Source organism: Nicotiana attenuata, chromosome 2 (assembly GCF_001879085.1).
Source record: "Nicotiana attenuata strain UT chromosome 2, NIATTr2, whole genome shotgun sequence".
Classification (NCBI taxonomy): Eukaryota; Viridiplantae; Streptophyta; class Magnoliopsida; order Solanales; family Solanaceae; genus Nicotiana; species Nicotiana attenuata.
The window spans coordinates 83,908,211-83,931,852 of record NC_031990.1 but is presented as its reverse complement, the minus strand read 5'-3'; the positions used below and the strand labels follow the sequence as shown (position 1 = coordinate 83,931,852).

Genomic DNA, 23,642 nt, shown 5'->3' with positions numbered 1-23,642 from the left:
TTTAGAATATTTTTTTTTCATATTGACACGAGAAAAATAGCAACTTATATCACTTTCTGTATTGTTTTTGAATATCTAAATTTAATTTTGAAATATTGAGTTGAATTATTTCAAGTAGCTTTAAACTTTAGTCAAATTGGCTCTCGATAAGCAAAACGTGTCAATTGTCATCTAAATTGAAACAGATGGAGTATTAAACTTGTGTCTGATGTTTACAAACAATTAACATTTCTTTACACACATTTTACTCAATTTTATGAGAGTGCTAAAATTTATCGTAACTTTCACATTTTATTAACAAAAATAAAACGAATGCGAAACCTAAAATGTGTTCGACAGTTTCTTAACGTGAATTTGCACTGTATTTTTTAAGCTGGTATAGCTATGACTTATGAGTTATTCCCTTTTTTAGTGTCTAGCATAGTCAAGAGTTATCCCCTTTTTTAATTTTCTTTCTTTTTCTTTTTCATCTTTATAATTTTTTGTTTGTTTCTTTTTTATCTTCCACTAAACTGGATAAATAAAAGAATTTACGTAGACTTAAAATTCTGATCTTTTATTTATTAATAAGAATATACATGTCCTATTTCTCTTGGAAGTTCTAAAATTATAATATTTTTAAATAAAAAACAGACTTTTAAACCTACAAAATATTTTGAAACTGTCACGACCCAAGTTCTCCCTCCGTGAACCGTCGTGACGGCACCTAGTCTCTACGACTAGGTAAGCCTATCATTTTGCGAAAATGAAACGAAAACATAAAAACTAACCATTTAACACGTAAGTTTAATTAAGAAGTTTAGATGCCGCTCGGCATATACAATAAACACTCTCGAACTGAACATAAATGCTCCCAAAATTCGGAATATCATGAGTCACAAGATACAGAAGTAATTAGTGCTTCTAAACTCCAGAAACTATCAACGAAGAAAATACAAGAAAGTCTTTAACTTAAGGAAGAGTAGAGAGAGACTCCTAGGTCTGCGGACGCGGCAGATATACCTCGAAGTCTCTAAAATTGCCTCGCCTCACTAGAAGTATGGCTGGGAAGAGGTACCTGGATCTGTACACGAAAAATATATGCGGGAAAGGGCATGAGTACACCACATCGGTACCCAGTAAGTGCCAAGCCTAACCTTGGTCGAGTAGTGACGAGATCAGGTCAGGGCCCTACTGGTATATATGCATAATAAGATAATACAATATAAAATATCGCAGTAAAGATAAATACTAACAGTCAACGAGAATGAAATCCCAGATTAACAATAACTCAGTACACAGAGATAGCAACAGAGGATCTCCCGGGATACCGTCTCGTAGTCCCAAACGTAAATGTACAGGGGATCTCTCAGGATACCTTCCCGTAGTCCCAAACGTAAATGTGCAGGGGGATCACCCGGAATACCGTTCCGTAGTCCCAAAGTAAATATCCGGTATAGGAGGGTCTCCCGGGATACCGTCCTGTAGTCCCAAACATAAACATGCAGGGGGATCTCGCAAAATACCGTTCCGTAGTCCCAAAGTAAATATACAACTCAATCAACAAAAACAACGGTTTCAACAAGGAATTCTACAGTTTAGATTAAGTTCATTTTAAAGAAGACAGGTAATTTTGCACTAAACATGCTGCACAGAGTTCGGGTAGGCAGTTAAGGCAGTTAAGACAGTTAAGGCACGTAGGCATGCTTTCCTAAGCTAAACAGGATAGTTACATATACTAGTTTTGCTCAATTTAAAGGAAAAATAGATATTTGCTTAGTGAAAACGGAGTTTTTCAACAAATATCCCGTGTACGCAATCGTCACCTCACGTACACGACATTCATATATCAAACAGTATCAAATCCTAAGGGAAGTTCCCCCACACAAGGTTAGGCAAGCCACTTACCTCGAACCAAGCTTAAATCAACCCGAAATTACGCTCTTGCCACGAGTATCCAACTCCCAGTGGTCCAAATCTAATCAAATCAATTTCATAACGTAAATATAGCTACACGAAACCAATTTAGCTAATGAAATCAAAGCTAGGGCAAGAAAATAGAAAAATGCCAAAAAATCCTCCCCGGGACCACGTTTTCGGAATCGGGTAAAAGTCATAAATTATGTAACACCCATTCACTCACGAGTCTAACCATACCAAATTCACTCAAATCCGAAACCAAAATCTCGATCAAAATCCCAAAATTCGGCCTACGAACTTTTCTCAAATTTTTTCAATTTTCACCCCAAATCCGAAATTAGATGATGAAATTAAGCTTAGATTAATGGGATATAATCAAAAAGGAGCTAGGAATCACTACCCACAAACTTCCTCCAAAAATCTCTCCAAATTTCGCCTTCTACCGAGTTCTCAATCAAATTTTGGAGTTATGAACTCAAACCCTCGTTTTTGAACTTTAAATTCTGCCCAGTGATTCCTTAATCGCGATCGCAGAAACACCCTCGCGATCGCGAAGAACAACTTCGCTGCCTCATGAATTTACCCTACGCGAACGCGTAAAACACCACGTGATCGCGATGCTCTGACTCTCCCAGCAACGCGATCGCGGACCACGCTTCGCGTTCGTGATGAACAAACGCGTGGCCCCAGCTTAGGTCCACTTAACTATACGCGAATGCGACTTAGCCCACGCGGTCGCGATGCATCACCTGATGAACTTACGCAATCGCATCCCTGTCTTAGCGAACGTGAAGAACAGCTTAGCTGGTCTCCTAAAATGCTCTACGCGATCGCGAGCCTTCTCACGCGATCACGAAGAAGGATTTTCTACAACAGAAACACCAGCAAAATCTGCCAATTTTTTAAGTCCAAAAATGTCCCTTTGAGCATCCGAAACACACCCGAGGCCCCCGGGACCTCAACCAAACAGACCAACAAATCCTGAAATACCATACGAACTTAGTCGAGCCCTCAAATCACATAAAACAATGCTAAAATCACAAATCACCCTCCAATCCAAACTCAATGAACTTGAAATTTCAAAATTCTACAACAGATGCCGAAACCGACCAGACCACGTTCGATTGATCCCAAATTTTGCACACAAGTCATATTCAACACTACGGACCTAATCCAACTTCCGAAATTGGATTCCGACCCCGATATCAAAAATTTCACTATCGGCCCGAAACTCCAAAAATTCAACTTTCGCCATTTCAAGCCTAAATGAGCTACGGACTACAAAAACACAATCCAGACACGCCCCTAAGCCCAAAATCACCCAACAGAGCTAATGGAATCGACGGAATTTTATTCCGGAGCCGTCTTCACACTGTTCCAACTACGGTCCAAATTCTAAGACTTAAGCTCTCATTTAGGGACTATTAGGCCTCATTTGTTTGCACTTAATGGAGGTCTGAATCTTAATCATTAAGATCTCAGACATTAAGTGCATTTGTTTTTAAAGTCTGAATTTTAATTATTCAGATCTTAATCATTTAGTGTGTTTTTTTTTTACTTCACAATCACTTAATGGGTCTGAATAGGTCCGTATGATTAAGATCTATAACAGAGACTTAATTTCATTAAGATGCTATCACATATTCATTATTAACTGCCGCCAGCGCCTACCATTATCAACTACCACCGTGCCCCGCCACCATCATACTCAACCACTACCACTACCACCACCACCACCACCACCACCACCACCACCACCACCACGCCACCATAATCCTCAATCATAGTCGCCAGCATTATCGACCATCACCACCCACTATCCCCACCACTCCGACCACCATATAGCATTCTCACCCACAATCAACAGTCATCCACTTTAGCCACCACAACTGACCACTCCATCACCATCAACAACCACAACCGGGACTGTCCATCATTATAACCTACCATCACCCACTCACCACCTTCCTCAGTCACAACTACTACCACCACCCGCCATTATTAACTATCACCACTACCACCACCATCCTCAATCATAATTGCCACCACTACTAGCTACTAGGACGAACCACCATCATCAACCAAAAATACCACAAACCACCGCCTCTAGTCGGCATTCATCCGTTAGCCATCACCACCAACAACTGTCATATTTTAAAAAACTATATACTTTATTGATAGAATATTGGATTAGTTAGTATTTCATTTGAATTTTATGTTTATTAATTTTCAAATAAAGATAAATTTTATTCATTCAGATGTTAAAAATCAAACAGTCTTAATTATTTATATTCAGATCTTAATACACATCTTAATATATTCATATGTATATTCAGATTAAGATGTCTTAATCTTAATACACATCTTGACATTCAGATGTGTATTCAGATTCAGACGTCTTAATCTTAATAAAAATAAATGAGGGCTAAGTGTCCCAAAACACTCTAAAACTCAAAACGAATCATCCCGGCAAATCACAATAGCAGAAAATAGATATGGGAAAGCAGTTAATAGGGGATCGGAGTGTTAATTCTCAAAACGACCGGCCGGTTCGTTACAGAAACGATATTTTTAATGCCTTAGAAATCCTGATTATGTGAATTTGCAATGGCCTTTTAAGCTTTTGAATCTAGAAACGTGCTTTCTTTTACAAATATGGTATATATTACATATATCAAATATACAAATTAATACACAACATTTAGTAAATTTTTAAGTCATACTATTAGAAAAATAGTTAAAATCTTAAATATTAGAAAACTATTTATAGTATTAAATATTACAAAAATAATTAAATGACTATGTTGTCCAGTGTGAAATCTATTTTTAATGGATAAAAAATGCAAACAACATTTAGTTAAGGGTCTTCGTACTTTTAATATAAACAACTTTTACTAAGATAATTGAATTACATAAGATTAGTTAGTTTTAATTTGATGACCACCTATAAATCTTCAATTGAGAATAAGAAAATCGAAAAAGTGTCGACCAATATTATTGACTTTAGTTATAATTTTCTGCTTGACCTTTCTCTATTTTAATTTTTTAATTTTATTAAGACAATTAATTATATGAAAAATTTAGATTATAATTCTATGGAAAAGAATAATGCCAAACAATTTTTATTTATTCTTTGTCAGTTACGATGAATTTTGAAATCATCCAAAAGATATCAGTACTCTTACCTTTAGCAAAGATGTATAGTACTACGGACTTATTGAAAGAGCTGCACGTGAGTCGGTTGTTCAAGATTGAATGGATTTTCGGTCAATGCTTGGTATGCTTAATCGTTCACTATTTTTTATTTGTTTTTAAAAAACTTATATTATATAATTTGAATTTACAACAACAACAACAAACCCAGTAGTTTTTCACAAGTGGGGTCTGGGGAGGGTAAGATGTATGCAGCCTTACCCCTACCCCTGGAAGGGCAGAGAGACTGTTTCCGATAGACCCTCGGCTAGAGAACGATTGAAAAAAGGTAATTGCGACAAGTAGGAATAACAAGATGAAATAAGATCGAATCCAAGAATGCAGTCAAAATCTAGGTAGTAATAGCCATCTATGAATAAAAGATATCATACTAATACTAATGCTAGCAAACAAAGTAAGACAAAGAGAAACGCTCGACTACCTACGAACCTTCTACCCTAATCTTTGACCTCCACACCCTCCTGTCTAGGGCCATGTCCTCAGTCAGTTCTATCTATGTCATGTCCCGCCTAATAACCTCTCTCCAAGACTTCTTAGGCCTACCTCTACCCCTCCTGCTGTCCACCGAGACTAACCGCTCGCACATTCTAACTAGGGCTTCTATACTTCTCCTCTTAACATGCCCGAACCATCTCAACCTCGCCTCCCGCATCTTATCCTACACAAGGGACACTCCCACCTTTTCTCGAATAACTTCATTCCTAATCTAATCCAACCGAGTATGCCCACACATCCACTTCAACATCCTCATCTCAGCTACTTTTAGCTTCTGGGTATGAAAGTTCTTGACCGGCCAACACTTTGATTCATACAACATAGTCGGTCTAACTACAACCTTGTAGAACTGTCCTTTAAGTCTCAGCGACACATTCTTATCACACAAGACACCGGAAGTGAGCCTTCACTTCATCCATCCTGCTCTGATACGATGTGTGACATCTTCATCTATGTCCTCGTTACCTTGTATTATAACCCAGGATACTTGAAACTACCTCTCTTGGGGATGACTTGCGCATCAAGCCTCACCTCCATTTCCCCTTCCTGGTACCGTTGCTTATTTTGCACTCCATGTATTCTGTCTTGGTACTGCTCAACTTGAAACCCTTAGACTCTAGGGTCCGCCTCCAAACCTCCAGCCTCTCGTTAACACCACTCCGTGTATCGTCAATTAAAACTATGTCATCCGAAAATAATATACACCATGGCACCTCACCTTGAACGTGTCTTGTCAATGCGTCCATCGGCAAGGAAAATAAGAGTTATAAGAGCTGATCCTTGGTGCAACCCATCATAACCGGAAAGTGTTCCGAGTCTCCTCCTGCTGCCCTAACCCGAGTCTTAGCTTCAGCATACATGTCCTTAATCACCCTAATGTAGGCTACTGGGACCCTTTTAGCCTCCAAGAATCGCCAGAGCACCTCTCTCGGGACTTTGTCATATACTTTCTCTAGGTCAATAAAAACCATGTGCAAGTCCTTCTTCATCTCCCTATACCGCTCCACCAATCTCCTCATAATGTGAATGTCTTCTATAGTCGAATGCCTCGGCATGAAACTGAACTGCTTCTCAAAAATGGACACACTGGTCCTCACCCTTACTTCAATCACGATCTCTCAAACTTTCATAGTATGGATTAGCAGCTTAATCCCCCTATAATTATTGCAACTTTGGATATCGCCCTTGTTTTCATACAGAGGAATCATCGTACTCCACCTCCATTCATCGGGCATCTTCTTTGTTCTAAAAATAATGTTGAACAGCCTAGTGAGCCATTCTAAACCTGCCATACCCGCACTCTTCCAAAATTCCACAGATATTTCATCTGGCCCGGTAGCTCTATCCCTGTGCATCTTACGCATAGCCCCCTCAACCTCCTCTACTCTTATACGCCTATAATACCCGAAATCCAGACGCATCTTGGAGTGCTCCAAGTCGCCTAACACAATGTCCCTATCATCCTCTTCGTTCAGGAGTTTATGGAAATATGTCTGCCATCTTCGTCTAATCCGAGCCTCTTCCAACAAAATTCTACCTTCCTAATATTTTTTACACTTAATAGCTTCTTGTCCCCGCCTTTGGCCCCAAGGTCTTCAAACAAACACCCAAATGCCGCAGTCTTAGCCGCAATAACCGCTAACTTCGCCTCATTCTTAGCCCTCCTATACCCCTCCCTGTACATCCTCTTCACCTCCTCGTCCATGCTCTCTGTAAGCGTCAAGTACGCCACTTGCTTGGCTTCCACTTTCTTTAGTACCTCCTCACTCCACCACCATTAACATTTGTGGCCGCTAGAGAAACCCTTCGAGACCCCTAACACTTCTCTCGCAGCTACTCTAATACACTTTGTTGTCAGGGTCCACATACAGCTCGCATCCCTACTGCTCCTCTAGGCTCCCATAGCCAACAACTACCCCCCCCCCCACTCCTGTGCTTTGTCACTAGTCAAAGCACCCCACCTGAGCTTGGATTGACCATACACGACCCTCTTCCTCCACTTCCTCACGATCTCTAAGTCTATCACAATTAATCTATGCTTAGTCGCGAGATTCTCGCTTGGTATAACCTTGCAATCCATGCATAGACTCCCATTGCACTTCCGGAGGAGTAGGTAATCAATTTGAGTCTTGGCTAATTAACTCCAGTATGTAACTAAGTGCTCATCCCTTTTCGAAAAATACGAGTTGGCAATCACCAAATCGAAGGCGTTAGCACAGTCCAACAACAAAGTACCTCCTCCTTTCCTAACTCCAAAGCCAAAGCCGCCATGCACATCGTTATACCCCCCAGATGTCACCCCAATGTGACCATTGAAGTCACCTCCTATGAATAACTTCTTGGTGAGTGGAATGCCACGTACTAACCCGTCAAATTCTTCCCAGAAGCACCTCTTTATCTCCTCATCCAAACCCACTAGAGGCGCGTAAGCACTAATCAGATTTAAAGCAGACCCTCCAACAACTAGCATAATAGCCATCAACCTGTCGTTCACCCTCCTAACTTCTACCACTAGCTCCCTAAGATCCCTGTCAACCAAGATACCTAACTCATTCTTACCCCTCTCACGTCCTGAGACCCAAAATTTAATCCCATCAGCATCTCGAGCCTTTGAACTCACCCATCTAGTCTCCTGGACACAAGCTATGTTGATCTTCCTCTTCTCGAGGATCTTCGCTAACTCTATAGACTTCCCCGTCAAAGTTCCTATGTTCTAGGACCCCACTCTCAGCCTAGAGACTCCCTTGCCACCTTTTCCCCCCGCCCCCACCCAACCCGAGGACGCGACTTTATTCCACCATCACTCACCCCAGCCACTATAATCTACCAAAAATTACGCTAGAACTGTCGCTAAAACAAATAAAGGATTAAACTAAATAAGGCATGTTTAACACTTACAACTCCAACCACTAGAAATGCGTACAGATAAGACAAACAGACAAGCAAGAATTAAACTAGTGATAATAATAGATATCTAGAAAAGGCCAACAGAACAGCTACTAAGAAATCAAATTACAGTCAAGAAATCCCTAAGTAGTTACTAGCAAGAAAAATACCCAGGAAGATGCACTAAATAATTATAGGCAATCAAGAATTAGGATTAAACTAGCGAAAACTAATTGCATACTAACAAGAGAAACAGAGATATTAAACGAAGAACAGGAGTTACTAACTCCCGATTAGTGCGGAACTTGGGTGAATCATCGTAATTGTCAAGTCCGTGCTGTCGTAGTAATCTTAGTCAATTTCCCGCCGCCTCCAACCGATTTTGACGTCCGCCGCACGCTAGATCCAGTAGTGAATACTTGATGTTTACCGTAAAAATTGTAATAACAATTAAATTTGATTATGGGATTCTAAAAATACGTGATCTATTTTTATGCTAGTTGTTAAGCAGTTGATGCTATGTGTAAGAATTAAAAGCGAGATAAGAGCTCAAGAACCAGAGATTAACCAAACCAGATGACTATCGATCGGGGCCTTGAGATTACTTGTTCGGGGCTTCGAGGGCGAGCCTGAGGCTCGGCTGGGAGATATCGGGGGTAATCGATGGGCGACTAATAGTTAGAGCAAAATCAATGACAACTCTTTATGGCCAATAATAAGCAATAAATGATGAACAATAAATGGAACACAATGAATGTAAGCAATAAATGAAGTAATGAACTCAGGAGAATATGTTAGAGAGCAGAGAGAATGTTCTTGTGTATTTTAGTATGGAACAACATATCTTCCCCAAAATGACTAGGATCCCCTTTATATACGAAGAGGAATCCCAACATAGTACAAAGTGCATTAATTATAAAGATATGGGCAGGTATAGCCACTTAATGCCCAGATACGGGTCAGGGCAAGACCTCTAGGTTTTGTCAGCCTTAGTTGTGCTCCTAGGGAACTTCCCACTCTCTCCCTGTAACCGTCGGTCCGTTTTGCTCCGAGGTCGAGCATTGATGGCCCTCGAGGGTTGAAACTCGATCGTGGTTTTGAGCCTTTGAGGTGTCGTAACGATGGGAAATCGGACCCTCCGATTTCACCGTATACACATAAACCCCGCGTTTCTTAGAGTAGAACGATAAGAAACGACCTTGATAACTAGCTTTCTGGATTTCCTGCGATGACGTCATACTGATGACGTAAGCCTCCGTGATAACCGAGACGTCCCGTCATTCCATCTTCCTAGAATCGTTCATAGCATTACCATTCCTTATTCTTCAAAGAATTAATGTCACCGCTGGTTCTGCTCCCAATGACACATTAAATGCGCCTGCCGATATGTCTTTCAAAGACAATAATGGCACCGTCGGTTACGCTGCCGACCTTCCTATAAATGGGAACCCCCTGGAATCAACTTTTATTCAAGTGTCTTCCAATAACTATCCATCCTTCTCTTTTCATCGTCCTCATCCATTGTTGTCCATCATGTTTGAGGCCCACTGCCTTAAGGATACTTGGCGGCGTCCCCACCAGCCACGCCATAGCCTTTTTTTTGGGCCGTTTCTTGTTGAGCGAGATTACACCGTCTTGTCATTGTTGTTGTTGTTGTTGTTGTTGTTGTTGCTGTCGTCGTTGGCTCGAGACGACGAGGTAGGGGGCCGATTTATCCTGGCTCGGGAAAATGTTTGGACTCTACATCGCTGCTCAGGGGGGTGTTCGGACTTTACACCGCTGCTCACCTCCCCCGACTACCCGGTGCGGCGCCTCACTCCTCTTGCTTTCCATGGAGTAAGGTGGAAATATCTACCAACTGTCGCATCCCTCACCAGGGTAACGTATCAAGAAGTGGCTTACTGGTGAAATCCATACTAGCCAAGTTTATCGCCCAACCACTTCTTTATTCCTTTCCGCTTCTTCTGCGTCACTTTCCTCTTCTCTAACACTTTCCTCTTATTCATCTTCTCCCTTGAAGATACCGCTTTGGGAAACCGAGATGAGACCCCCGAGGGAATGGCGCTCGAGGATACTACCGCCGAAGATACTCCCCGAGAATAGGCCATGCTCTAGGCTTGAATTACATATGTACACCTTTTTGCTTCTTTGTTTCTATGTAAGGACCCTTCGTGGGCTTTTGTAATCATATGTAAGGACCTTTCGTGGGCTTTTGTAATCAAGTGCTTATGAATACAAAGATGTTCCTTCAATTTGTTCCTGTTGTATGCTATATTTCCCTTTATCTATGCTTGTGAAAAATCTGGGTGCTTGACCCTACCGATTGGTGCAAATATCGAGCCCGGGTGCGAGTGTTTCTTATGACTTTGACTGATTAATACGATTCCCCTCGGAATTTTTTGCCTTTCCTTGGGTCGAGCCCGTATTGGACTGATAAACTCGGGTCGCCGGGACCCTGACTTCGAGTCGAATGAGAATAGGGCTTCGAACCCTTAGACCGAGACTTAGCCTTTGGACCCTGTGATAATCTTCGAGGGGGGGGGGGGCTTTTGCTCGGAGGTCCGAGAATAGAGACTACCTTTAGACTTTCGAGAGCAGTCCCCGAGTGGGGGCTTGCTCGAACTCGGGCCACCTGGGAACTCATTTCGAACTTAGTGTAGATAGCCTTAAGGCGTTGTAGATAGATCCCGGATGGGGGTTTACTCGGACTTAGATTGTATCCCGAGGCCAAGCCCATGTGAGTAGGTTTTTAGAGCTTATCTCCCTTTTGACGGAGGTCCTCGAGATCGGATACCATCTCGGGACATGTAGTGATATTAATGATTTACTTGGAGCCTATCTTCTTTCTGATGGAGGTCCTTGAGGTCGGGTACCAACTCGGGACTTGCAACGATGCCAATGGCTTCCTGGAGCCTAACTTCTTTTTATGAAAGTTCTCGAGGTCGGGTACCACCTCGAGACTTGCAATGATGCCGATGGCTTCTTGGAGCCTAACTTATTTTTGATGGAGGTCCTCGAGGTCGGGTACCACCTTGGGACTTGCGATGATGCCAATGGCTTCTTGGAGCCTAACTTCTTTTTAATGGAGGTCCTCGAGGTCGGGTACCACCTCGGGACTTGCAATGATGCCAATGGTTCTTGGAGCCTAACTTCTTTTTGATGGAGGTCCTTGAGGTCGGATACCGCCTTGGGACTTGAAATGATGACAATGGTTTCTTGGAGCCTAACTTCTTTTTGATGGAGGTCCTCGAGGTCGGGTACCACCTCGGGACTTGGCTGATGCGAGGTTTTCGACCTTGGAGCATCGTATGGCAACGTCGAGTGTAGGATATGGTTACGAAATGGCCGAATCGACTCCGCCGGCATATCTTTCCAAAGCGACAAAAGCTTTAGCCAACATTTTTAATCAGCCTTTGAGGCAGGCGGGTGATCGCCGCTTTTTCCATATATAGGATTGTCTTTGCCTTTTTGGAGACTCTGCTATTCTGAGTAGTTATCCTCTTTCATAGAGTTCTCCTTTCTTGCACCAATTTTCCTTTAACTCAAAGCTTTCGCCCAAGTCTTCATTTCCTCTTCCTTTGTTTCACTATAGCACTGCTATGCCCGAACCCGCTCGGCAAGGAGAAAAGAGCTCTGCCTCTGGGAACTTTGCTTCGGGAGGGAGTCTCTTGCCAGAAGAGACTCACAGTGTTCGAGGTTATCGGGATTATGCCTCGAAGCCCATTTCTTTAATAGGAGAGGAGCATCTCGAATCAGTGAGGAGACACTGTGGATGGGGGGAGAAAGTAGTATTGCGCATACTTTCCCCGGGAGAGAGCATTATGGACCATGCTGAGGGGTTTTTGAACGTATATACGTACCTCTTCACGCTAGGCCGCCCTGATAGGGTTGTGCTTGATTTCTGTCGGAAATACCGGGTCACCTTGGCGCAGATTCATCCGTCATTTTGGCGGATAGTATTGACGATGAGGTTCTTTACGGAGAAGGCGGGGCATGAATTCACTCTTAGCCATGTTATCAGGCTGTACCGACCTTTTCACCATCGAGGTCTGTTAACCTTACGATGCCGGTCGGCCACGCCTTTCGCTGTTGATGATGAAGAAGACGGAGATCGGGCGTGGATGAGTCAATTCGTCCGAGTACGGATTGTCGATATTATCCCCGTGGAGTTTATGCCATTCCCTGAGGGATGGAATTATACACGTAAGTTGTACACTCGTGCCTTCGCAACTTTTTAGTTACGGCGAAGGAGTGTTCCGTAAATGTCCCTTCTTTCCCTCTTCTGCAGCAACTTCATGGATGCCGTGCAAGGTCCCCGATCTGCCAAATTGGGCTCGAAGGTTGGCGGCCCTCTCGACCTGCGATGAGCATAAGTGGCGAGCTTTGTCTAGGGGCATATGGGAGGCAAAACATCATGGTATGTGCTATGCGATTTGTTCCCTTCTCTTTTTTCAGTTAGAAAAACACTTTCTCTTTTTGCGTACTAACCCTGTTATTGCAGGCATCGGGGAGCCTTCTGAGGCGAGGCCGTGCCCCTTTGGAGAGGGAGAAGGGTTGCTAGCTTCTGGGCTAAACAATGATAACAATAAGCAAGAGATACCTTTGCAGGGCGATGGTGCTCAAAGCAAGGTGAACTTGGACCGGGGGCCCGGAGTGGAAGTATTGACTGAGCCTGCCACGCCCGTGATTTCTGGTTTTGAAAAGGCGGTTTCTCCTCCGCTGTCGTCCTCTTTTTCCGTGGTAGGTACTTCGAAGGATACTCAAAACCCGGGATCATATGCGCCGAGCGACCGTGCCCCGACCGGGGTCGACTCTTTCAGAGCTGAGGGAGCCAGGCTATCAGATGTGCACTCGGCCTTCGAAGAATCCCAGCGACTTCACGCTGTGGTGAGTTTTGGAATAGGCCTTCCGAGTTCCGTGCCTTCCCTTCCTTATTGAGTATTCCTTTGCAGGCTTTTGACAAGCTTAAGTTTGAGCTGCTTCGCTGTGAGGCCAGGCTGCGGAAAGCTCTGGATGAGGAGAAATCCCTTAGGCTCCTTTGCGATGAAAGGGAAGTCGAGCTAGCATGCTTGCGGTATGAGGCGAGTCGGAGCTTGAATTAGGAGAGCTATTTGAAGGGGCAGGTAGTTTTTGTTCCGAGCGAGTGTGTGTTCTTTCTTCTAGCTCCTGAGGCTAATGTTTCATTTATTTCAGTTGCAGAAAAAGACGGAGGACCCGGGGCACCTTCGGAACAAAGTTGGCCAAGCCAAGCGCGAGTACGGTGAGTTAAAGGCTCAGGCGGACGCTCATGCTTCGGCGGAAAAGGGTGCTCTGGGCAAAACCTCTGCTTTTAAGGTCCACTTTGCTTAGCTCCTGATAATAACTTGGTTCGAACAGACATGATTATGAAGCTCGAGTCTGAGCTTTTGAAGATAAAGGCCGAGGTTGTGGACGCCGGGCTGAAGCTGTAATGAGCCGAACTAAGGCCGACCAGAAAGTGGCGGTCTATTTGAAGGACGATGCCGATGCTCAAGCTGAGCTAAGGAGGATTCTTGACCGCGAGGGCAGGAGCATGGAATATGCTCGGTGTAAGTCTCGAAGGGAAAACCTCGAGGAGATCCATGCTAGGGGCTTCGACCTCTCGGGAGAGGTGAAGCGGGCGAGGGAAGACGAACGAGGCGCTAGGTCACTTCTATTTGACGCTGAGGATAGCGAGGATGAGGATAACGGGCCGTAGTCCCAAAGGGGAACGTAGATTTCCTTTTCTGATTCTGCACATAGTATTTTCAAAGTATGTTGTAAATTGAGCTTGTGTTTTTTCGTATATATGTACAAAAGAAACCTTGTGGTTTTATTTCTTCTGTATCTCTTCCTGTCTTGAATTTAGCCAGATGAACTGATCTTTGAGTTAGAAGGAATCCTTAGATTCATAGTATGGCCTTGAGGCTCATTGGGCTGGCCCGTAGGCTCTTATGCGCTTGGCTGATACGAGCCTTTAGTATAAGCCGGCGTTTTAGCTCTTACGCCTTTTGTTTTGGGCATATTTTGATCAACTGTTTTGGGCTCAGTCTTCGAGTCGGATATCGACTCGAGCTCATTTGACCCTCAAGTTGTCGAATTTTAGGCTGGCGACAGTAGCTCTTACGCTTTTGGTTGATGCGACCTTTTCGTGTAAGCTGGCGATAATGGCTCTTACGCTTTGAGTCGATGAGACCTTTTATGTGGGCTGGCGACAATTGCTCTTAGGCCTTGGGTCGATGAGACCTTTTATGTGGGCTGGCGATAATGGCTCTTACGCCTTGGGTCGATGCGACCTTTTATGTAGGCTTTATTTTTCCCTCGATGAGGATTTTTTGAAAGTGTTTGCCTCACTCTTCGACGGTCTAATAAAAAACCTCGATTGCGAGTCGTTATATGGCGATGATCGAGCACCTCGGGAGGTTTAGCTCGGAGGCTGAGTATCTCGAAGCCGCTATTGGGGAGCTGACATGGTCGAAGCTCTTTTGCCTATGACGAGGGTAGCCTGTTTAACCGGTTCTTTTCGAAGTAGATTCGAAGTATTTGTAGCGACGGTCGGGCGTCCCCGAGTCGTGTTAGTTTGGCTGGTATAGCCTTGTGACCGTAGTCATTTGTGTTTGGCCGGAGCCATTTTAGTCCCGAGTGAAGTAGTTTCGGCGTATATATCGAGGGTATGCCTTTTAGGGGTCTTACAAGTTCGATATATAGCCTTAACTTTGAGATCGGGTTTATGCCTTTAGTAAGGTCTTACAAGTTTTACATGCCTTTGAGGTCTTACAGTTTGGATTCTTGGTACAAGTATGATTCATGCCTTGCTTGAGGTCTTACAGATATTGTCACTTGGTACAAGTGTGGTTCATGCCTTGCTTGAGGTCTTATAGATATTGTCACTTGGTACAAGTGTGGTTCATGCCTTGCTTGAGGTCTTACAGATGTCGTCGTTGCCTTATGTAGGTCTTATGAGATCGAGTCTGCCCGCTCGGGGTCTTATGGCCTCGGGGTTTTGATAGGTGGCGATTGGTGACAATCCCTAAGTTATCGAGGATTTTTTGGCTCGGAGCCATTGCGACGGAGATGACGATTGACGGCAATCCCCGAGTTATCGAGGATTTCTCGGCTCGGGAGCCATTACTTGCAAACTTGGTATTGCCTCTTTTGATGGCTTACGATTCAGGAGTCCCCGACCCAGAGGTCATGTGGCTTTGAGTTTTCGACGCCAGTCCCCGAGTGTTCGGGACATTTTTGGCTCTGGAGCTGTTTTGTGATCTAGATGTAGCCTCATTGAGGGCTTACGAGTTAGGAGCTCCGACCCGAGGGTCGTATTGTTTTGAGTTGTTGACACCAGTCCCCGATTATTCGGGACATTTTTGACAGAGGAGCCGTTTTTGCGAAAATACCGAGTTTCTTTTGGAGCGTGAAATGCTTTGGCAGAAAGTATTCTTCGATTACTTGGTACAAGTATACATGTTTTCGCTGTCAGGGGCCTGGTTATTCTATATGGACACGGTTCGTTCGACCGTTTGGCCCGGTACATCATTTTCCTATCGAGACCCCATTCGGTGTATCTTGGCTTCTCCGAGTAGATGACCTTCCAGGGGAATGCCCCCCCAGTATTCGAGGTTGATTGCGAAAGAAGCCTTGAATACTTGTTGAGTGCCTCGTTAAAAACCTTGCCGGTAAAACCCTTTTTGGGAAAAACCCAATCGAAAGAAAAGATTGCAACACATGCTTTCGAAGCCTAAGGCCTTCGAGTTGGAGAGTGCTTTGGCCGTTTCGATCGGATACCTGCACTCGGGTCAGTGTAGAATGTAATCGAAAGAGAAAAGAGACGGTCATACCTTAGTGCAGAATGAGTTGGCGATGTTTCGAACCTTGATGCATTTTGGTCGCTTGTGACGAGGATGCGGTATGGTCCCCTGCTTTGTTTAGTGGGGAGTAGCCGAGAGTGTAGCTTGTTATCGCTATTTTGTTGTTTTCTTATCCTTCGGCTCCTTAGAAGGTGGAGGTACCGGTGTTGGGGCCACATCGTGCACCGCGAACATTTCTCTCGCCGCATGTTGTTCCCCGTAGACGGTTTTAATCCCATCCTTTGTCGGGAATTTCATCATTTGATGGAAGGTGGATGACACTACTCTCATGCAGTGACGGCCTTCCAAGCAAGGCGTTGTACCTCATGTCTCCCTCGATGACATGGAATTTGGCATTTTGGTTGTGCCGGCCACGTTGACTGGGAGGGTGATTTCTCCTTTCGTTGTTTCGCTCGCCGTGTTGAATCCGTTGAGGAATAGAGAGGCAGGTACGATTTGGTCAAGCAATCCGAGCTGCTCTACCACCCTCGATATGATAATGTTGGCCGAGTTACCCGGGTCCACAAGTACACATTTAATTTGAAATGAATTTACAAGGAAAGAGATTACCAGTGCGTCGTTGTGAGGTTGAGACAAGGTCTCGATGTTCTCATCGCGAATGTGAGGGCATCCTCGGGTATGTAGCCTCGAGTTCGCTTTTCTCTGGTGATGGATATTTTTTGTTCTTCTCATCATGGGCTCTTGTGGGGCATCGATGTCTCCCAAGATCATGTGGATGACATGCTGCGGCTCATTCGTTTCGTTCTTCTTGGCCGCCTCTCTTTCTCGGAACTGATTTTTGGCCTGGTCGCTTAGGAATTCTCGGAGGTGACCTTTATTGAGTAGTCTGGCTACTTCTTCTCGGAGCTGGTGGCAATCCTCGGTCCTGTGGCCGTGCGTGTTGTGAAATTCATACACTAAGTTATGATTCCTTTTCGAAGGATCTGATTGTACAGGCCTGGGCCACCTGGCGTCTCTGATTTTACTGATGGTGAACACGATGTCTGATACGTCGACGTTGAAGTTGTATTCTGACAAGCGAGGTGCCTCCGTTGGCCCTGTGTGCCTATCAAACCCGGCTCTGTTGACGAGTCCCCGAGGATTCTATCCTCGGTCCATCCTCCGGTCATTGCCGGGTATGTTGCGCCTCGGGGTGTTCCTCCTGTTTTCGATGTATGGCTGGTACCTTTCTTAGTTTGGTTTTGGCTCCTTTGCTAGAAGCCTACTTGGGTACACCGAGCCCGAGGGGGCCCCTAATTGGTCGTCCTCGACCCTGATTTTCGACTGGTATCGGTTGTGAACGTCCGACCAGGTCACAGTGGGATATTCAACCAGATTCTGTTTCCACTGCTTCTAAGCCACCGAGCTTCGCTCATTTAGACCTTGTGAAGGCCTGCACTGCCCAGACGTCGGAGACTGGTGGTAGTCCCATTCGTTCCATTTGAAAGCGAGATACAAACTCTCGCAGCATCTCATTATCCCTCTGCTTAATCTTGAAGACGTCGGATTTCCTTGTTGCTACCTTGATGGCACTGTGAGCACGTGATTTTTGCCCTATACAAATTATTCCCAGAAATTCAAACAAAGTGATTTCTTTCATTATTTTACAATTTTATGGATTTTTGTGACATTTTAGGTTAAATGATTGCATTTTATTTGTGCATTTTGATTAGTGAAAAATACAAAAAAATACTTGGCATTTGCATTTAGGATTTAATTTCACATTTTAGGATTAACTAGTAGTAAAGTTACTTAAAAATAAAGAAAATAACAGAAATGGTTCCTTTTGCATTTATACTTTTAATTGTCTGGGTTCGCATTTAATTAGGATTTATGGTATTTGGAAATTGAGTAATATAATTTTAGAAGTTAATTTGGGTTTTTAGTTGTTGATTTGGCATTTAATAAAAATCAGAAAAATATAAATAATGATTGAAAAATAAATACAAAATGAAAAGGAAAAGAAAACAATTAACAAAAGAAAAGTGGACTGTCCTAATGAAGACCCAAAATTGGGCCATTTTAATTGATAAATCTTAGCCCAACCAGTCCATACCCAACCCCCGTCTGTCCAGGCCCAAACCAAACCCGGTCCAGCATCCACACTATACCAAAACGACCCCGTTTCCTCCAATCCAGTCACAACCCTTGATTTTCTTCATCCAACGGATGAGAACTAATGAGGTTTCTTAATATAAAATGGTCGGAAATCCCCCCCCCCGCCTCGTCTCTCTCTCACCGTCGCCCAGAAACCCTAGAGACCCCTCTCGCCTCCGCCATCCTCCGCCGCTCGCCGCCGGCCAGAAATCGCCTCCGCCGGCAGCCAGTCTCCAAACACAACCAAAATTACACCCCTTACTCTTCTCCCCCTCCTCGTTACAAATTCACAACCGGTTCCCCTCGAATCCCACCCAAACTCGTCGAATCTTGGATAAAAGGATTCCGGCCAAAACCCTAGGTGACCCAATCCCGCCCAAATTAACACCATAGAACCGTCTTGTTCTCCTCTCTCAAACCCCCCAAACCCCGTCCCTCGAATCTAAACGGAACTTCTCGAATATCAATTAGAAGTTTCCGGCCAAAACCCTAAGTTCTCCAAACCCCACCAAGTTGACACCACGTGACCTCCTCACTTCCCTCGTGTCGAATCCGTCATTAGAAGCACTCGAATCTCGCCGGAGTTTGTTGAATTTTGAAGTGACGAGCCGGCAGAACCCTAGAGTCACAATCAGTGAGTTTGTTCCAATTTTGTTTCTATTTTCTTCTTTTGTTTTGAAGTTATTCCATGATTGTTCTTGCTCCATGATTAGTTGATAACATGAAATTATTTTTCAAATTTGTCATTAGTTTAGGAATAGGTTTTTATTCAAATGCTTTAAGTTTAGTTTAAGTCCTTATTGATTGTTCGTCAGTAGGGTTTCAGTTTATTCATGTTAATTGATGCAGTGTCAATTTGTTATCTTTGTTCTGTGGATTTGATTGGGTAATTCATACCAACTTTAGGATTTCAATTTGAGTTTTGTTCTGATTTGGTTTGAGTGTGAGTTTGAAGATTGAAGCAATTTTTTTCTTTTAAGTTTTGTGTTTGATATTAATCTGATTCTGGTTAACTCTAGTTTAGTGTTTAGTGTTAATTAGAAGCTATTTGATTAATTAGTTCAATTATTAAATCTTCTTAACCGGTACTGCTTGGTTATAGCTGATGATCTTTAACTAGGGTAAACGGGTTAGTTTAGTCTAGTAAATTTCAGACTAGTAGAAAGGTAGTTTAGGGAATTTCATTTAGGGAATCTAGTAATAGAACTTCCTAGAAGCTTCTAAATGGGGGTTCTACGGTAAAATTCAGGAATTAAGTGTATTAGCTTGAGCAACAAGTCAGGAAATAAGGGTCATGTAAGCAAAAATGAAAATTAAAAAAGGACTAAACTTGAAAACTGAAAATCTGAGGGCTGCCCTCATTTTTTGCCTATAAAAAGGCATGCCAATGCCTTGACTCAGCAGTTTTTGAGCTCTAAAATTCCCCCCCAAAAACATTCTTCAAGTTTTCATAGATTTGAAATTTGAATTTCAAATCCAAACTCCTTTAGATCTTAGCTTTTCTTCTAAAAACTCAAAAAATCAAAAAAAAAATATAACAGAAAAATTCAAAAACACTGTTACATTGAGTTCCTTGGATCAATTTCCAGTTTGTTTCAGCAATTGTCTCGAATCTCTGGCTAGTTTAAAGAGGAAAACAGCTTGAAAATCCTTGTGTTTGGTTGACTGAAGTTTCAGAAGTGTTCTGGGTTTAAATTCGAGTTGGTTTTGGGTATATGTGAACTATTTTGGGTGTGTCATTGATTAAAAGTGGTCTTGGATGGTTGATATGGTTTTCTGGGCTTATGGACCTCTGATATTTGCTGCTGAACTGCTGTAATATTTCTGATTCCTGTTGCTGTGATTTGCTAAACTGCTGCTGACATTCCTCTTTTCTCTATTACTTTACACTTCCAGGTACACATTTGAAACTAATTTGATGTAGCTTTGAAGTGAAAAGATGAAATGAAATTCTCAGCCCTTTGCCTCCTGAAATGTGTTTGTCCGGGCTGCCCTGGTTGAATAAATAGTAGTTGATCTGTATATACCTAAGCTTAAGTTTGATTTGTGTTTACATGGTTCCTGGGTTGTATAACTTGGACTGCTTGGGACTATTTGTGATTTTTAAACTTGAATTTCTTCATCTAGTAGTAGCTTGGTATAGAATAGTGTTAGTATAGTAGAAAATATCAATGGTAGTACAATTGATTCAGATTTAGTTATCATATCCATTAGAAGTTGAAATAGAATTCAAAATAGATGCACGTTTGTATTGGTACAAGAGCAGTGGTATTTTGTAATTGTTAATACGCTAGTTAATCTAGTTGCTTCATTTGCAGATTTAATCCACGCACAGAAATCCATAAGAATTTAACATGTTTGGTTAACCATGTATAAATTAGTTGAATATGTGTAGGATAATTAGATTCAAAGGGTAGCATGTTAGTTTGAATTTAGAGTTGATTGTGTGTTTGCCAATAATGAAGGCAGTTGTGAGTGAATCAGTAGACCAAGATGCAAATAAAAATCAGTAAGAGATTTGGGCTCATTTAAGGCCCCAAACGTAACTGCTTCTGCTCAAACCAGACTTGGGCCTGACTCTGCTTAAGGCCCAGCGCTGGACAGCTCTCTCCCTCTCTTATAGTTAAATAATTTCTCCTTTGGGGCTGCCTTAAAGCCCAATCTGCTGAAGATCTTAGTTTGTTTATTAAGTTTGATTCCATATTGTGACGTAATACTTTTATGGATGGGTTATTAGTAGTGCTAATTCGTTAGGGCCTTTTCTCTTATTTAAAAAGACAATACATAATAGAAAATCGTAGTTCCTTTAGGTCACCCTTTAAATAATAAAAGGAGGCGAGCCCCGCCAAACCAAATGCATAAATTGCGGGGCCCTCTTTAAAGGTTCCTATTAAAGTACCTAGAATTCGGGACGTGCCGCTTAGCGAATTTCACGGTCTCCCGCAAAGATAATAAACACGTTAGTTGCTTTAGGTCCGTTACTTAAATAATTTTATCTTCCTAAATACGGGTGCACATTTATGTGACCCAAATCCAAATCTCAACGAAGTCAAAATGTGTCAAAAACCACGGGTGCATTTATGTGACGTGGTTCGAGATGCGTTTTTACGACGTTGCAATCCTCGTTAAAACTAATAATGAAAACAGTGTAAAGTTAACAAGCACATAGATTAAAACATGTACTAAAATTAGATAATTAAGCCGAATATGACAGTTGAGCGACCGTGCTAGAACCACGGAACCCGGAAATGCCTAACACCTTCTCCCGGGTTAACAGAATTCCTTACTCGGATTTCTGGTTCGCGGACTGTTAACAGAGTCAATAATTTCCTCGATTCGGGATTCAAACCGTTGACTTGGAACACCATAAATCTCTCAAGTGGCGACTCTGATTCTTAATAAAATGAATCCCGGTTCGATTGTCCTTTAATTGGAAAAACTCCTTTACACCCTTCCGGGGGTGTAGTAAACAAGAGGCGTGACAGGCACCAGCATGTGCCTTAATGAAAGAATCCGCCAGCATGGCAAATGAATCTATCGAGTTTGTGGCCAGGTTGTGATACCACATCATTGCCCCTTTAGAAAGTGTTTCCCCGAACTTCTTCAGCAGGACGGACTCGATCTCATCGTCCCTCAGGTCGTTGCCTTTCACCGCACAGGTGTAAGCAGTAATGTGCTCATTGGGGTCCGACGTTCCGTTATACTTTGGAAGGTCGGGCATTCTGAACTTCTTCGTAATGGGTTCCGAAGCCACTTCCTGTGGGAACGGATTTTGCACGAACTTCTTTGAATCCACACCTTTCAGGATCGGGGGTGCTCCCGGAATCTGGTCGACCCTTGAATTATAGGTCTCGACCTTTTTGTCATTGGCCTCTATCTTCTTCTCGCCCGATTCAATCCCCCTCGTGAGGTCCTCGAGCATCTTTACGATAGCGGGGTCGGCTGCCGACCCGTTGTTGCTTAATCTCTCTGGTACCTGCTCGGCTGGGGGAGCCGTCCCCGGTGCTACCGTGCTAGAAGTTTTCTGCTGACTTTGCAGCTGAACAATAGCCAGCTGTTGTGCCTGCAATTTTTCAAAAATAACGTGAAGGCTAACCTCCCGTTCTTCCCGAGCTGGGGTTTTCTGGGCTTCTTGTTGGTCGCCTTGGTGTATGCTCCTATTGGTGTGGGAGCTTATTTCGACGTGTTGAGCGTCGCGTGAAACCGCGTCCACGGGAATCAGTTCTGGTGCGTTCTCAGGGTTTCGTGGTGGTACACCAACACCTGGGACGTCAACACCATTTTCTCCATGTTCTTCAAGGTTTATGTTTTCCCGTGCGTTTACTAAGTTAGACATTTGACCTGAAATCAAAGATCTTGGACAAGAAAAAGTGTGAAAGATAACTTGGGTTACGTGGTTAAACCAGCAAGAAAATAATCACTATTATTTTTAGCCCCACGGTGGGCGCCAAACTGTTTACTGTGAAAATGGTAATAACAATTAAATTTGATTATGGTATTCTAAATATATGTGATCTATTTTTATGTTAGTTGTTAAGCAGTTTAGGCTATGTGTAAGACTTAAAAGCGAGATAAGAGATCAAGAACCAGAGATTAACCAAACTGAATCACTGTCAATCGGGGCCTCGAGATTACTTGTTCGGGGCTTCGAGGATGAGTCTGAGGCTTGGCTGGGAGCTATCGGGGGTAATCGATAGGTGACTAACAGTTAGAGCAAAATCAATGATAGCTCTTTATGGCCAATAATAAGCAATGAATGATGAACAATAAATGGAACACAATGAATGTAAGCAATAAATGAAGTAATGAACTCAGGAGAATATGTTAGAGAGTAGAGAGAATATTCTTGTGTATTTTAGTATGGAGCAACAGATCTTCCCCAAAATGACAAGGATCCCCTTTATATATGAAGAGGAATCCCAACATAGTACAAAGTGCATTAATTACAAAGATATGGGGCAGGTATAGCCACCTAATGCCCAGATACGGGTCAGGGCTAGACCTCTAGGTTTTGTCAGCCTCAGTTGTGCGCCTAGGGAACTTCCCACTCTCTCCCTGTAACCGTCGGTCCGTATTTCTCCGAGGCGAGCGTTGATGGACCTCGAGGGTTGAAACTTGATCATGGTTTTGAGCCTTCGAGGTGTCGTAACGATGGGAAATCGGACCCTCCGATTTCACCGTATACAGATAGTCTTCGCGTTTCTTAGA

General features: G+C 43.1%; 1 protein-coding gene across 1 annotated transcript; it reads right to left on the bottom strand.

Moving 5' to 3' along the window:
- On the bottom strand, positions 7,745 to 8,231 carry LOC109221660 (craniofacial development protein 2-like). The gene is made up of 2 exons (XM_019386129.1): positions 8,228 to 8,231; positions 7,745 to 8,178 (listed from the first exon to the last, which is right to left on the bottom strand). Exons 1-2 carry the CDS (start codon positions 8,229 to 8,231, stop codon positions 7,745 to 7,747), a joined length of 438 nt encoding a protein of 145 aa, XP_019241674.1.